Here is a 15145-nt window from a genome sequence, read left to right as displayed (position 1 = left end):
TAGCGACATGGGGAAAAGTAATTCAGTAATAAGGGGATAAACAAACAGAATATATTGAATTTCCCGCAATTTCAAGTGTAGCTAATTTTTCCTTGGGGATTCTCAAGTAAATAGATTCCAAAGTTCCAACAATTCAACAGAAATTCCTAATGTACAATAAGTTTAATAAATTAGTACACGTGAAACATTAAAACCGCAGTGTTCGATTGTCACTGCTACCGTTGACACGTTATTACAGAATTCATTTTACCGGCAAATCAATGCTTTTAATATGGAGTATCAGTACAGTAGTTATTTAATGAAAACATTCACAACTATACGTTGGATTTATCCAGATTTTACTTTTACAGTCAGTCATATACATTACAAATTTGGTCAGGAGATATTTCAGTTAAAATTTTAACATTAATTCTGAAGTGGGAATGATGGGAACAGCGTTTATCAATAACTTTTTTTTAAATTTGGTGCGTACAAACTGGGTATCTTCATTGCTGTTCATAACAACCTGTTTGGGACGACAGATGGCACAATGGGCTAAGTGTTCGGCTGGCAACCTGAAGGTGGCCGGTTCGAATCCCGCTTGGAGTGCATACTGTCGTTGTGTCCTTGGGCAAGACACTTCACCCACCTTTGCCTGTGTGTGAATGTGTGTGAGTGATTGGTGGTGGTCGGAGGGGCCGTAGGCGCAGAATGGCAGCCACGCTTCCGTCAGTCTGCCCCAGAAGTAGCTTACCACCACCGAATGTGACTGAGGAGTGAATGAATAATGCGATGTAAAGCGCCTTGAGTATTAGAAAGGCGCTATATAAATCCCATCCATTATTATTATTATTATTATTATAAAACGTACATCTAATCTGAATGTCCGGTAATGTGGCGTTTTGACACCTTTAAACATATTACCAAAAGAACATTTGCTGCAGTTATGTCCTTTGACCATCTCTTGTCAGTTAGTGTGATGTTTAACCTGTCAGATGGGTATAGTCGGTTTTAACAGCTATTATCATAAAATGTAGTTTTGATATTTCCTTGCAACCTGTATATTTTGTGTGGATAAATTATGTGGGAAGCGAGTGTTTCTGTACCAATAGAAATAACGACCCATGCTATGGCCATGTCATGATAATTTTCGATCCTTCAGAGAACATGCTTGCATCAATCTGTAGTGTGCATGGTTAAGCATACATGTTACCGTGGTCCAGGATTTATTGACACAGGTTAATCATACGCTGAATAATCCAACCACATTTTTGTTTGGAAGTGGAAAGAAATAATAGAAATTGCATTAATTGCAACGTGTAAAAAGAGTTGAGATACTGTACTATAATTTTGCTGCATGTCATTGTGGTATATACCCGCAACAACCCAGATTGGGTTATCAAACCAGCCGACAAGGGAGGTGCCGTGGTAATCTGGCGCGTCGATCTCTACAAAGCTGAGGCCACGCGCCAACTCTCGGACACCTCATCCTACTTACCCCTGGACCATGACCTCACTGACGAGCACCAGGCCACCATCTCTAGCACCATCACCGACTTCATCAACTCCCACGCCCTGCCCGACCGAGCCTCCAACCTCATCGTTCCCCAGCCCCGCACGGCCCATTTTTACCTTCTCCCCAAAATCCACAAACCTGACTGTCCCGGTAGACCCATTGTCTCTGCCTGTTCGTGCCCCACCGAACTCATCTCCACATACCTTGACTCCATACTATCCCCCTTGGTCAAATCCCTTCCTACCTATGTTCAAGACACCTCAGACACTCTCCGCCGCCTCCGCGCATTCCATTCTCTAGGCCCTCACCCCCTCATCTTCACCATGGACGTCCAGTCACTCTACACCTCCATCCCCCACCAGGATGGCCTCAAAGCCCTCCGGTTCATCCTCGACCAGAGGAGCAACCTATACCCAGCCACTGACACTCTCCTCCGCCTAGCGGAGCTGGTCCTTACCCTCAATAACTTCACGTTTGACTCCTTCCATTTCCTCCAAAGACAAGGCGTAGCTATAGGCACACGCATGGGCCCCAGCTACGCCTGCCTCTTTGTCGGGTACGTCGAACAATCCTTGTTCAATACTCACCAGGGCCCCATCCCCGACCTCTACCTCCGTTACATCGACGACTGCTTTGGGGCCACCTCCTGCACCCACACACAACTGACTGACTTCATCCACTTCACCACCAACTTCCATCCGGCACTCAAATACACCTGGACTATTTCCGACACTTCCCTACCATTCCTTGACCTCACTATCTCCATCGCAGGTGATAGACTTCTGACCGACATCCACTACAAACCCACTGACTCCCATGGCTATCTGGACTACACTTCTTCCCACCCTGCCTCCTGTAAGGACTCCATCCCCCACTTCCAATTCCTCCGCATCTGCTCCCAGGATGAGGCATTCCACACCAGGGCATCTGAAATGTCCTAATTCTTCAGGGAACGGGGATTCCCCTCCTCCACCATAGATGAGGCTCGCACCAGGGTCTCTTCCATACCCCGCAACACTGCTCTCTCTCCGTATCCCCGCACTCGCAACAAGGGCAGAGTCCCCCGTCCTCACTCTTCACCCCACCAGCCGTCACATACAACAAATAATCCTACGTCATTTTCGCCACCTCCAACGTGACCCAACCACTCGCCACATCTTCCCATCTCCCCCAATGTCTGCCTTCCGCAAAGACCGCTCCCTCCGCAACTCCCTTGTCAATTCTTCCCTTCCCTCCCGTACCACCCCCCCCAGGCACTTTCCGTTGCAACCGCAAGAAATGCAACACCTCCCCTGTCCCTTTACCTCCCCCCTCGACTCCATTCAAGGACCCAAGCAGTCGTTCCAGGTGCGACAGAGGTTCACCTGTATCTCCTCCAACCTCATCTACTGCATCCGCTGCTCTAGATGTCAGCTGATCTACATCGGTGAGACTAAGTGGAGGTTGGGCGATCTTTTCGCCGAACACCTCCGCTCGGTCCGCAAGAACCTACCTGACCTCCCGGTGGCTCAGCACTTCAACTCCCCCTCCCATTCCCAATCCGACCTCTCTGTCCTGGGTCTCCTCCATTGCCAGAGTGAGCAACACCGGAAATTGGAGGAACAGCACCTCATATTGGGGAGCCTGCATTCGGCGGGCATGAACATTGAATTCTCCCAATTTTGTTAGCCCTTGCTGTCTCCTCCCCTTCCTTAGCCCTCGAGCTGTCTCCTCCCATCCCCCAGTCCTCGGGCTCCTCCTCCTCCTTTTTCCTTCCTTCTCCCCGCCACCCCCTATCAGTCTGAAGAAGGGTTTTGGCCCGAAACGTTACCTATTTCCTTCGCTCCATAGATGCTGCTGCACCCGCTGAGTTTCTCCAGCATTTTTGTGTACCTTTGGTATATACCATGTCTTGATTGGTGAATATGGTTAGTTTGTGACTTTATTTGAAGCAGAACTAATATGTGAATGCTTCATTGAGCATAATTCCGACTGGTAACTACGCACTTCGTCCGAGCACATTATCGTACGCGTCATGCTAGCCATCTTAAATGACCACCTAAACTGTCATTTGGCACCTGAAAAACTGCCTAGGTTGCCCGGCTGGCACCAGGGAAAAAAAGTTAAGTGAGAGCCCTGCAATCCACTAGTAACCTGCTATTGTGCCTGATAATACATGCAATGCATGGAAAATTACATCTATACATACAAGTTAATTGCAAACACGTTAAACTGAATGGAAGTATTAAAATGATCACCAGATTCTGGAACAAATACTTAAACTGCGCAGTACAAGTTATTATTAGATTAGTTTAGAAAATAATATTGATGGATTAAGATTAGCATTCCCATATTCAAAGTTATTCAATAGGCATCAACCAGAAAGCTACAAGCATCCATCCATCTATAAAGTGCGACATAAATGAATAAAATATACAAGTACAGGAAAGTTGTAATTAGGCAAATTCAAAACAGATGCTATGTATAACATTTATCAGGACTATTACTAAATTACAGGAACTTTAAAATAGTTCCAAATTAATAATATTGAACCTGATATTACAACTTATGAATTCAATTTCTGTTAGACCATACCTTTGCTCCCAGCACTTTGACAGCACAACACTGAACTATAACGGGATGTAGAAGATGGAGTTTCAAACTATATTCATCTTCTGGTGAAAACTTCATCGATGCACTCACCTAAAAAGAATTAAAAGTCACCCATTTATTTTCTTACGCAGGCTGACCCTGTACCTCCCTATTTGAAAGTAACCTACACAAAATATGCAACATATATATAATGTTTACTCTTTCATGGAAACATCATTAACTATCAGTAATGCGTTTCTATTAGCTTTTCCTGCACTTCTGAAAGGACACCATGAAAAATGTCTCCTCCCCCCCCCCCCCCCCCCAAGATTCCACATCACCTGTTCAAGTCAATTTAAGGAATGAAGACACCAATTTGGATAGAGATGGATTTATTTTTTGTCAAAAAATAACATGTATGTGCAGCAAGTAGTGAAGATGCCTCACAACTTCAGCGATGCAAGTTGAATCCAATCCTCTCTAGAATTTACACTACGTGTTCTGGTGTACTGCTACATACCAAGGTCCTGCTGGCTGTTAGGTTAACTGGAGAATGTAAATTATCCCTTGTGCAGTTAATGGGCACAAGGTAAAATAGATTACAGAGAAATGTCGCAAATGTTGTTCTAAGAGCCAGCACAGGCTTGATAGACTGAATGGCCTCCTCCCCATCATTAGAAAATATAAAAATAAAAATGTGAAGATGCCAACGGAGGAAAGTTTCAGGCAGCTAATTTGAATTTTTACATTTGCCTGTCAGCCTGCAAATCAATGACCTGAAGTGAGAGTTGAGAAGTTTGGCTGAGATCAGATTCAGGTGTTTCACTATGAATTTTCAGATGCTGATGTATGAAATAGGTTATGACAGCAGAGCACCACAGGCACCTCTCCGGCGACTATGTATATGGAGAAATGTTGGATACCAAAGTTGTACGTTTTTTTTTGGAACCAGAGCAACATTTTATCCATATAAATTTTCAGATTGACACACCTTAGCAATTACAAACACCTGTGAAGCCATGTGTCCCAAACATTTTTGTGCCCTGAAATGGGGGGACTATGTATAAACACTGCTGCAATTTCTACAAAATGTATAAAAATGGCCTTTAATAAAATCTGACAATGTGCACTTTAACCACATGTGATTTTTTATTCTATAACAAATCTCAAATTATGGAGTACAGAGGCAAATAAATAAATGATGGGTCTTTGTCACAAACATTATGGTGGGGACTGTACAAGTGGGTTTGATTGCTATTGGTCTAATTTGTGGAAATGCTCCCCTTAAACACCAGAGCAAAATTGTTTGTAAAGAACATTTTACAAGGTCATCAAGGCTGAAGTTTGTTCTCTACTGCATCCAAATCTAATGTGTTGATTGATCAAGCATGTTTTTGCTGCAGTGTACAAACATAACAGTTCAATACAATTCAGTGGATAGTCAGGCCATTTCAGATGCTAGTTAGGGTATAGGAAGTTGAAATCACAGAAAACGGATCAGAAAAGAATGGCAAATTTCCTTTCTAATGGATTTGAAAAAACGGGATGGATTTTTATGATGATCTAACAACTTTTTGATCACCATATTTGATATGAGCATATTAACAATTTCAAAAATGCGATTAAATATATTAAAATAATCTAAATCCCATGGTGGTGTTTTAAACCATGAATCATTAATCAAGACTTTCAAATTACCTGTAGTGCAAAATAAAAAGTCTGATGACACATCAGAACAAAAAACTATACAAGTTGAATGTAAAGGGTCATTGAATCAATTTAATCTTTTAAAGTTTGATGGATAGAATTTGGAAATGGAGAAATATGTAGTGCCATGAGTACAAAGAACAGGGACATCGGTAATGAGAATTCATATAATAAAACTGCACAATAACAATGAGTCAAAAGGCCTCCACCTCAATGAACTGTTATTTGTACATTGATAGCTCACTTGGGTGCTCAAGATGCATTCTCAGGAAAGGGTGCGAATGGAATCAGTGCTAAAAGGAATTATCGCAGTATTACATACAGAGAGATGTGGCACTGTCAGTGCAGTTGTGCCAGAAGCCCAGAGTAAACACTGCCTCTGCTGCCACTCTCACATTAATAAAGGCGTGATTTCACTGTCCCACAGCTGGACATGAGAAGCTTAGTTGGAAGGACAGGATTTGTGCTGTACTGCCCACATAAGTGTGTAGCCAAGTTGATGTCTTCAGATTGTGTGCCCGGAACTCAGAACCAAGAACAATACAACAAATCAATGCTCTTTGGGATGTTAGCATATAATTAAGGGTTAGAAACAAAAGATATAAAGCAAAGAGAATCAATGGGGGGAAACTAGCATTGCAAAAATCAACATGGGGATGGAAGGAACATGGGTTGGAAAACAGGCGCACAGAATAGGGTAAAATTAACGCTTCTTAAATATCATCTTCTATGCAAAAGGTTAGCAATTTCTCTCCCTTTCACTCAACATCTTTTCCAGTGAGCTTTTCAACAATAAACGTTCAGATAATTACATACCTTTCCACTGCATGACATTTTTGAGTGAGCAAAGTGTGACATGTCAATCTGTAGAACAGATTTTTCTAGGTTTTGATCAAGACTGACAAATAAGAATTTTGCATCGGCATTATTTTACATAGTTTATGAGAAAATGGATACACGACATCGTAGGAATGAGAACAATCCAAAATTGACCCTGCATTTTCAGGAATTTATATCACTCTCCAAATACTGCTGTGGCAACGCTGGAGAAAAATCAGTGGTATAAAATGTGTTTTTAGTCATGTGTGTTTATTAGTCACAGTGAAGATAGAAATATAGTGCTTCATTGTTACATGATACTTACGCTTTTTTCAGCAAATTCAACCTTCACATCATCCTTGTTTGCATTCTTGATCATTATTGTGATAATAATATGAGAATCTGTCTGGTACCAATCATGTCTAAAATAAAATGGAATATTTAATTAATAACATTAAGTTACTTAACTGTTAGAGGAAATTAATATAGCTAATTAATTTATATTTCAAATCTTTGCCTGCATGTAGGTGCGGCACCAGCAAACAAAGTATGACGGTTTAATTGTACAAAGCATTTGTTTAATTGGTAAAGGCAAACACTTTTTAACAAGCTACATGGAAGCAGCAATTGATCATACTTTTCTGTAGTGTTTCAGAAAATAATTTAAAGAATTATCACAATATATTATTGCTTCTATGCTATAATTGCTGAATTCAATTTCCTACAAATTTTTGAACAGAATATCATCAGTTATGAAACGCTTCAATTTTATTAAGCGATTATTCCACATGTAGACGATTTAAATTAAAACAGATAAAATGTTTTATGTTGCAAATGCAGAGTTGGAGGTTGCCAGTTGCTAAGCAATGGAGGGCAGTGACAATGATATTGAACCCATATTTTCTTGCCACGGAATATTTAAAAATTCTCATGGATCAAAAACCTGTGTTCAGTGCAGTTCAAACAAGGCATATTGTAGATTTCTGTGTGCAATAAATATAGATTAATCTTAAATAATCATTTATCAGAAACCATTTTAATTATTAAGTGCTTATTGTCATCTCAGTTCTATAAAATTAGTTATAAGTGGGACTAATTATATTTTTATGAAGCAGCAAATCGATTTAAAATTGAAATTAAGTCCACACAAAAAAAAATGGGTCCAAGCCAAATGCAGCATAACCAAGAGTCTTGGTTTGTTATAAATATACCTATTTACAAAATCTGCTAAAATGTGAATGTCATTTGAAAGAAAATTTGTATCAACGGAACAGGAAAGCTCATATTGGTTGACACAAGGGTGCTGGTTTCCAAAAATTCCACAAAGTGCTGGAGTAATTCAGCCGGTGAAGCAGCGTCTCTGTGGGTGGCATCGTTAGTAAATTTGATAAGAATGTGGGTGGCATTGTTAGTAAATTTGCTGATGACTAAAATTGATGGTATTCTGGTCAGTTAAGATTATCCAAGATTTTTGTTTTGTTCAAGATCAAATGTAGTATCTGTTTTCATCAGTTTAAGAAAGGAGTTTGTACGTTCTCCCTGTGACCACGTAGGTTTTCTCCGGGTAGTCTGGTTTCCTCCCACATTCCAATGATGTGCAGGTTTGTAGGTTACTTCGCTCTGGAAATCACCCCTCGTGTGTAGGACGCAAAACTGGGATAACATTGAACTAGTGCACGGGGTAATTGATGGTAGGCGTTGATTAGGTGAGACGAAGGGCCCATTTTCATGCTGTATCTGTAAACTACAATAAACTAAATTGCAACATTTTGGGAAGTGAAACTATGGTAGGGATTTCACAAGCGAACAATAGGACCCAAGGTAATGATGTAGGACAAAGGGACCTTGGAGTTCATGCACTTAGGAGTGCATGTAGAAGTGTCCAAAACTAGAGGGATCATGGTGAGAGGGGGAAATATTTATTGTGGCCTGAAGGTCAACTTTTTCCATAGAGAGAACAGTGCATATACGGAATAAGCTGCTAGAGGAAGTGTAGAGGCAGGTATAATTACACCATTTAAAAGGCATTTAAAAGATGGGTCCATAAAAGGAAAGGTTAGGAGAGAGACGGGCCTGGCACAGAAAGCTGGAACTAGCTCAGTTGGGCAACTTGATCGGCACAGACAATTTGGGCTAAAGGGTGTTTCTATGATGTATATTTCTACAGCAGGATCTTATGTGATCCTATTCCTCAACATTATTATCAAAAATTACAACAGGCTCTTGATCAGTTGGGCAAGTGGACTGCGGAATGGTCAATGGAGTTTAATGCAGATAAGTGCATGGTGTTGCATTTTGGGAAATAAAAACATTGCAGGACATTCACCGTGAATGGCACAGTTCTGGGGAGTGTTGCAGAGCTGAGGGATCTAGGAATGCAGGGCATAGTTTCTTGAAAGTTGTATCACAGGTAGATAGGGTGGTCAAGAATGGAGTCAGCACATTGGCCTTCATCAGATAGGATATTAAGTATAGAAGTTGGGAGGTTATGTTACAGTTGTACATGATGTTGGTGAGGCCACATTTGGATGCTTCAGTTTTGATCATTACTATAGAAAATATATTGTTAAGCTGGAACAAATGTAGAGAAGATTTACAAGAATTATGTTAACACTTGAGGGCCTGAGTGATAGGGAGAGGACAGGCTAGAACATTTCCCCTGGAGCGCAGAAGGAACAGGGGTGATCTTATAGAAGTGTAAAAGATCATGAGGGGAATAGATTGGGTAAATGCAGTCTTTTACCCAGAATAGGGTATTCAAGAACCAGAGGACATAGGTTTAAGATGAGAGGGAAAAGATTTAATAGGAAACTGAATGGCAGATTTCTCACACAGAGAGTGGGTAGGTATATGGAACAAGCCAGAGATAGTTGGCTCAAGTACTATAACAACATAAAAAAGACATTTGGACAGGTACATGGATAGGAATGGTTTAGAGGGATATGGGCTTAGCGGACAGGTGGGATTGGTGTAGATGGGGCATTTTGGTTGGCCCCAAACACGGGCAGGAGGGAGTGGTGTTTAGGGGGCATCTTAGTCGGCATGGACAAGTTGGGCCGAAAGGCCTGTTTCCATGCTCTATGACTTTGAAAGATTACCAGGAACTTTTTCTATAAGAATTTTTCTAAGCTCCAGAAGAAAAAAAGTCTGATTAGAAAAGATACTATCCAAAAGACAGTCAAGTTACAACCAAAAGTCCAGCATACAGATATTTTGCATAACACAGAATAATGCACGCCCAATCATCTAAACTATGCAGGTACATATTTTATGTTGCAATTTTACTCACAGGGCAAAAGAACAATTATTTATCACGGTGTTGAAGTTGACACATTGAAAAGATGCAGATAATTTATAGCTACGGCAATTTCTAGACAAAAAGGTGGGAAATACGCAGGTCAGGCTACATCTGTGGGAAGAGTAACAGTCAACACTACGTCAGAGACGCCATCAGATATGAAATGGAGATAAAAGCTATCAAAGTTGGAAAGGGGTTGGTGATGGGACTGTCTCAGTTCTGATAAAACCAGGGTGACCATGGGATAAGCCGTAAATAAGGGTATCTGGTTAGTGAGTGAATGGGAGCAGTCAGAGGACAAGAACATAAACACAAGAACTTTGGCAAAAGAATGCAGGAGCTGCAGGTCAGGCTGCACCTTCAAGACATTTTAAATTGCACTTCAAGAAATGAAGTACATTCACTTCAAAAAATTCACTTCAAGAAATGAAGTTACCTCAAGTTGAAGAACTTTAACTTCGTCAAGTCAAGTTTTATTCGTCACTTGCACATACAGTGCAGTGAAATGAACTTGCCAGCAGCGGTACAATAAAAATCTAACACAAGTCTTAAGTTGTAGACTGTTTCATCTGGGCATGTTGCAAACTTCAGGACTCAAATTGAATTTGATAATTTTAGCTAACTTGATTTCTCAGTGTGCATGAGGGAACAGTATATAATAAATGGCAGGACCCTCAGTAATGTATAGGGATCTTGAGATACAAGGCCATAGCTCCCTGAGAGTGGCCACACATGTGCATAGGTTGGTAAAGGTGACGAATAGCATTCTTACCTTCATCGATTTGGGCAATGAATATTACAGCTGGCAAGATGTCCCAGCTGTATAAAACGCTAGTTAGGTCACATTTTTGTTTTGAGTATTGTGTGCCACATTACAGGACGGATAGGGAAATTTTGGTGAGGGTGCAGAAGAGGCTCAGCAGGATGTTACCTGGATTGGAGCATATTAGCTACAAGAGGTTGGACAAACTGGACCGTTTTTGCTGGAATGTCATAACTTCATATGTCATAGGAGCGGAGGTAGGCCATTTGGCCCATCGAGTGTACTCTGCCATTCAATCATGGCTGATCTGTCTTTTCCTCTCAACACTATTCGCCTGCCTTCTCCCTGTAACTTTTGACACCTTTACTAATCAAGTACCTGTCAATCTCTGCTTTAAACATACCCAAAGATTTGGCCTCCACTGCCGTCAGTGGCAATGAATTGCACAGATTCACCACCCTCTAGCTAAATAAATTCCTCTCATCTCCTTTCTAGAGTGTCCTTTAATTCTGATGCTGTGTTCGCTGGCCCTACACTTTCCCACTAATGGAAACATTCTCTCCATGTCCACTCTATCCAGGTCTTTCATTACATCGTAAGTTTCTATTGAGATCCCCTCTTAGAACTCCAGCGAGAACAGGTTTGGAACCATCAAATGCTCATCACCCAATCATCCCTGGAATTATTCTCGTAAACCTCCTCTGGACACTCTCCTACGCCAGCACATCCCTCCTCAGATATGGGCCCACAACTGCTTACAATACTCCAAATGTTGTCCAACCAGTGCCTTACGAAGCTGCAGCATTACATCCCTGAGGTTAAGGGTAACCTGATAAGGATTTGACTTAGATGCCTCCGGATTTTACCTTAATGGCCATAATTGACTTTACAGTGTAGGTATCGATCTTACAATACAGTTTCCAAAGTACATGTGCATTTAACCATGTCAGAGGTTGAAGGGTAACTTGATAGAAATATACAAAATGGTCAAAGGCATAGTTGGGTAAATAGTTAAAGCTTTCTCCCACGGTGGAAACGTCAAATACTGTTCAAAGGTAAGATGGGGTTAAAGGTGAGGGGCGGGGATGTTTAAAGTAGATGTCAAGTTTTTTTGTTTTACAAAGAGTGTTAGATGCTTGGAACACCCAACCACAGAAGGTGGTGGAAACAGATACACTAGCAATGTTTAAGAGGCATTTGGACAAACACATGAACAGGCCCAGATTACAGGGATACCAACCACATGCAAGCAGGTGGAATTATTAAGATTGGCACCATGGTTTCAAACACATGGTTGGCAAAAGTAGCATTGCACTGTTTTATGTATATCCTCAATATTAGCTTAGATTGCTTATTCTTTCTTTTTTTAACTCTGGAAATTAAGGGCATATATCCAACATTTCTGTGGTCCAAGTTATTTTGTCTATGTTCTCACCTTTTAATTGCTCCCATTCACACAATGACTCCCATTGACACAATTGCTTCCATTCACGCAGATGACACAAAGCTGGGTGGCAGTGTGAACTGTGAGGAGAATGTTATGAGAATGCAGGGTGACTTTGACAGGTTGGGGGAGTGGGCAGATGCATGGCAGATGAAGTTTAATGCGGATAAATGTGAGGTTATCCACTTCGGTAGCAAAAACAGGAAGGCAGATTACTATCTAAATGGCGTCAAGTTAGGTAAAGGGGAAGTACAATGGAATCTGGGGGTCTTTGTACATCAATCTATGAAAGTAAGCATGCAGGCACAGCAGGCAGTGAAGAAAGCGAATCGCATGTTGGTCTTTATAACAAGAGGAATCGAATATAGGAGCAAAGAAGTCCTTCTGCAGTTGTACAGAGCCCTAGTGAGACCACACCTGGAGTATTGTGTGCAGTTTTGGTCCCATAATTTGATGAAGGACATTCATGCTATTGAGGGAGTGCAGCGTAGGTTTACAAGGTTAATTCCCGGGATGGCAGGACTGTCATATGCTTAGAGAATGGAGCAGCTGGGCTTGTACACTCTGGAGTTTAGAAGGATGAGAGGATATCTCATTGAAACATGTAAGATTGTTAAGGGTTTGGACACGCTAGAGGCAGGAAACATGTTCCCGATGTTGGGGGAGTCCAGAACCAGGGGCCACAGTTTAAGAATAAGGAGTAAGCCATTTAGAACGGAGACGGGGAAACACCTTTTCTCACAGAGAGTGGTGAGTCTGCGGAATTCTCTGCCTCAGAGGGCAGTGGAGGCGGGTTCTCTGGATGCTTTCAAGAGAGAGCTAGATAGGGCTCTTAAAAATAGCGGAGTCAGGGGATATGGGGAGAAGGCAGGAACGGGGTACTGATAGGGGATGATCAGCCATGATCACATTGAATGGTTCGAAGGGCCGAATGTCCTACTCCTGCACCTATTGTCTATTGACTATCAGATAACTATGTTTGCAGCTTGTCACCCTAGTTTTACCCTATCAGAGATCTCTTACCTTCCCAGCAAATTTACAAGGTTATTTTCAGCTCCAATAAAAGGTCTCTTAAATATTGACATTTTATCTTTCAGATATGCTGCCCAGGATATTGAGTATTTCGAGCATTTGCAAAGGTGTTTTACAGTACTTCGACATCCAAATGTAGGAATTTTACTTAGACCCTTGCAGATTTTACATTAATGGCCACAATTATAATGAAGGTATCGATCTTACAATACTGTTTCCAAAGAACAGGTTCATTTAACTTCAGTCTACAAAAATTGACAATCTTATCACTAGGGATTTAAGCTTCCTTTACTGGGGGGTTCATAAAATGTAATGGGTTAATAAATCACATGAATAGTTTGTTTTAATGTTTTCATACTAATGAGTTGCGACAAATTACAATACTGATGTAAATTAAATATTAAACATCTGTATTTTAGTGGAGAAACTAGTTCAGTTGACTTTTATATATATCCTCATATAATTCACACAATATTGCTAATTTTTGCTTTTGTGAGAATACAGTTGAAGCAACCAAAATAGAAATCACAGCAATGCAATGACCATGCGACTTTTATCTGATACCCAGAATCTCTCAACCATTCTTCTCTCATCACTAGATTTGCCAGCCTCTTTTTTCCAAGCTTCCACTCCAATTTAAAATCCCACATATTAATTCCCATCACAGGTTGTAATTTACAATTATCTATGGATTTCATCTCTATTACCACTAACCACCACCTCCCTTCTCTGTACTGCTGCAAGCACATTCTCTTCAAATTACAGCAGTTACAGGAGTGATTTTCTTGCTTCCTCTCTAGGAGTTATGTTCCTAAATATCTACAGGCCACCTAAATACTGTGCAAGCTTCTTTGATGAGTTTACTGAACTGCTGTCTATAACCTGTATTGACTTTGATTGTGTGGTGATTTTAACATTCATGTTGACAACCCCCAGGACAGAGGGACTAAAGAACTGTGTTGTGTTCTTGATAACTACGGACTGACTCGGCATGTGACGGAGCCCACACACAAGGGGCACACTCTGGACTTAATTATCTCCAAGGGTCTGAACATTTCCAAGGTTGTGGTGACTGATGTTGCTCTCTCTGATCATTCCTGTGTTTTCTTTGACAGCACTATCTCCCTGCACACAAATGTTCAAAAAGAGATAGTCGCTTAACAGTATATCACTGAAAACACCAGAGAAACATTTATTCAGCTTTTCCCTTTCCCGCCCCCTCTTGGGTCTCAGCTTGTAGATCATTTCAATTCCAAAATTACAAATTTTATTGATGCCATTGCATCCACTAAGGTGAAGGCTGCCTCTAGTAAGAAAAGATCTCCATGGAGAAATGCCACGAAGTGTCGAAAAGCTGAACGTAGGTGGCGAAAAATAAATCTCCAGGTTAACTATGACATCTATAGGGAGAGACTTTGCATTTATAGCATGGAGCTGAGAAATGTCAGGCAGTCCTTCTCTGACCTAATCGCCAAAAACAATAATAATGCACGTGCCTTGTTTGCTACTGTCGACAGGCTAACAAACCCTCCTGTGTCAGTAGCCTATGAACTTCTTTCCACCAGGGCCTGCAATGGATTTACCTCCTTCACCGACAAAATTCAGAAAATTAGACAAGCAGTCAGTGCCTCCATATCAGGTACAGGATATGTGTCGGCCGTGTGTCCATGTAAAACCAATTTAAATGCCATTTTGTACAATCAACCATAAAAACCTGGAGGACATTATACAACATCTGAAATCCTCCTCCTGCTGCCTTGATATTCTGCCAACAGGCTTTTTCAAAAATGTTTCAAATTATTTGGCCTCGGATCTCCTACAAATCGTAAACACGTATCTTCTCTCAGGTGTCGTCTGAAAGGCCCTGGAAACTAGTCCTCAAGCCACTCTTAATAAAGAACAATCTAGACACGTCACTAATGTGCAATTACAGGCCGATATCAAACCTTCCATTTTTAAGTAGAATCATTGAAAAAGCTGTTTTTCAACAGCTTAACAACTTCTTGTCACTAAACA

The 15145-nt window shown here is 41.1% G+C and overlaps 1 protein-coding gene across 2 annotated transcripts in view; it reads right to left on the bottom strand.

Annotated features, from left to right (window-relative positions):
- Positions 1-15145, bottom strand: part of sugt1 (SGT1 homolog, MIS12 kinetochore complex assembly cochaperone) — a 79606-nt gene that overhangs the window by 20679 nt on the left and 43782 nt on the right. The window contains exons 9-10 of one of the 2 annotated variants that reach the window (XM_033022301.1): positions 6918-7014; positions 4070-4177 (exon numbers count right to left, since the gene is read on the bottom strand). In XM_033022301.1, the coding sequence (XP_032878192.1) occupies positions 4070-4177; positions 6918-7014 (205 nt within the window). The remainder of the gene's footprint in view (positions 1-4069; positions 4178-6917; positions 7015-15145) is intronic. The other variant, XM_033022302.1, reaches the window with a different exon arrangement.

The sequence above is a fragment of the Amblyraja radiata genome, chromosome 6 (assembly GCF_010909765.2).
Source record: "Amblyraja radiata isolate CabotCenter1 chromosome 6, sAmbRad1.1.pri, whole genome shotgun sequence".
NCBI lineage: Eukaryota > Metazoa > Chordata > Chondrichthyes > Rajiformes > Rajidae > Amblyraja > Amblyraja radiata.
The sequence above is the reverse complement of the archived record's forward strand: the minus strand, read 5'-3'. Positions and strand labels throughout refer to the sequence as shown.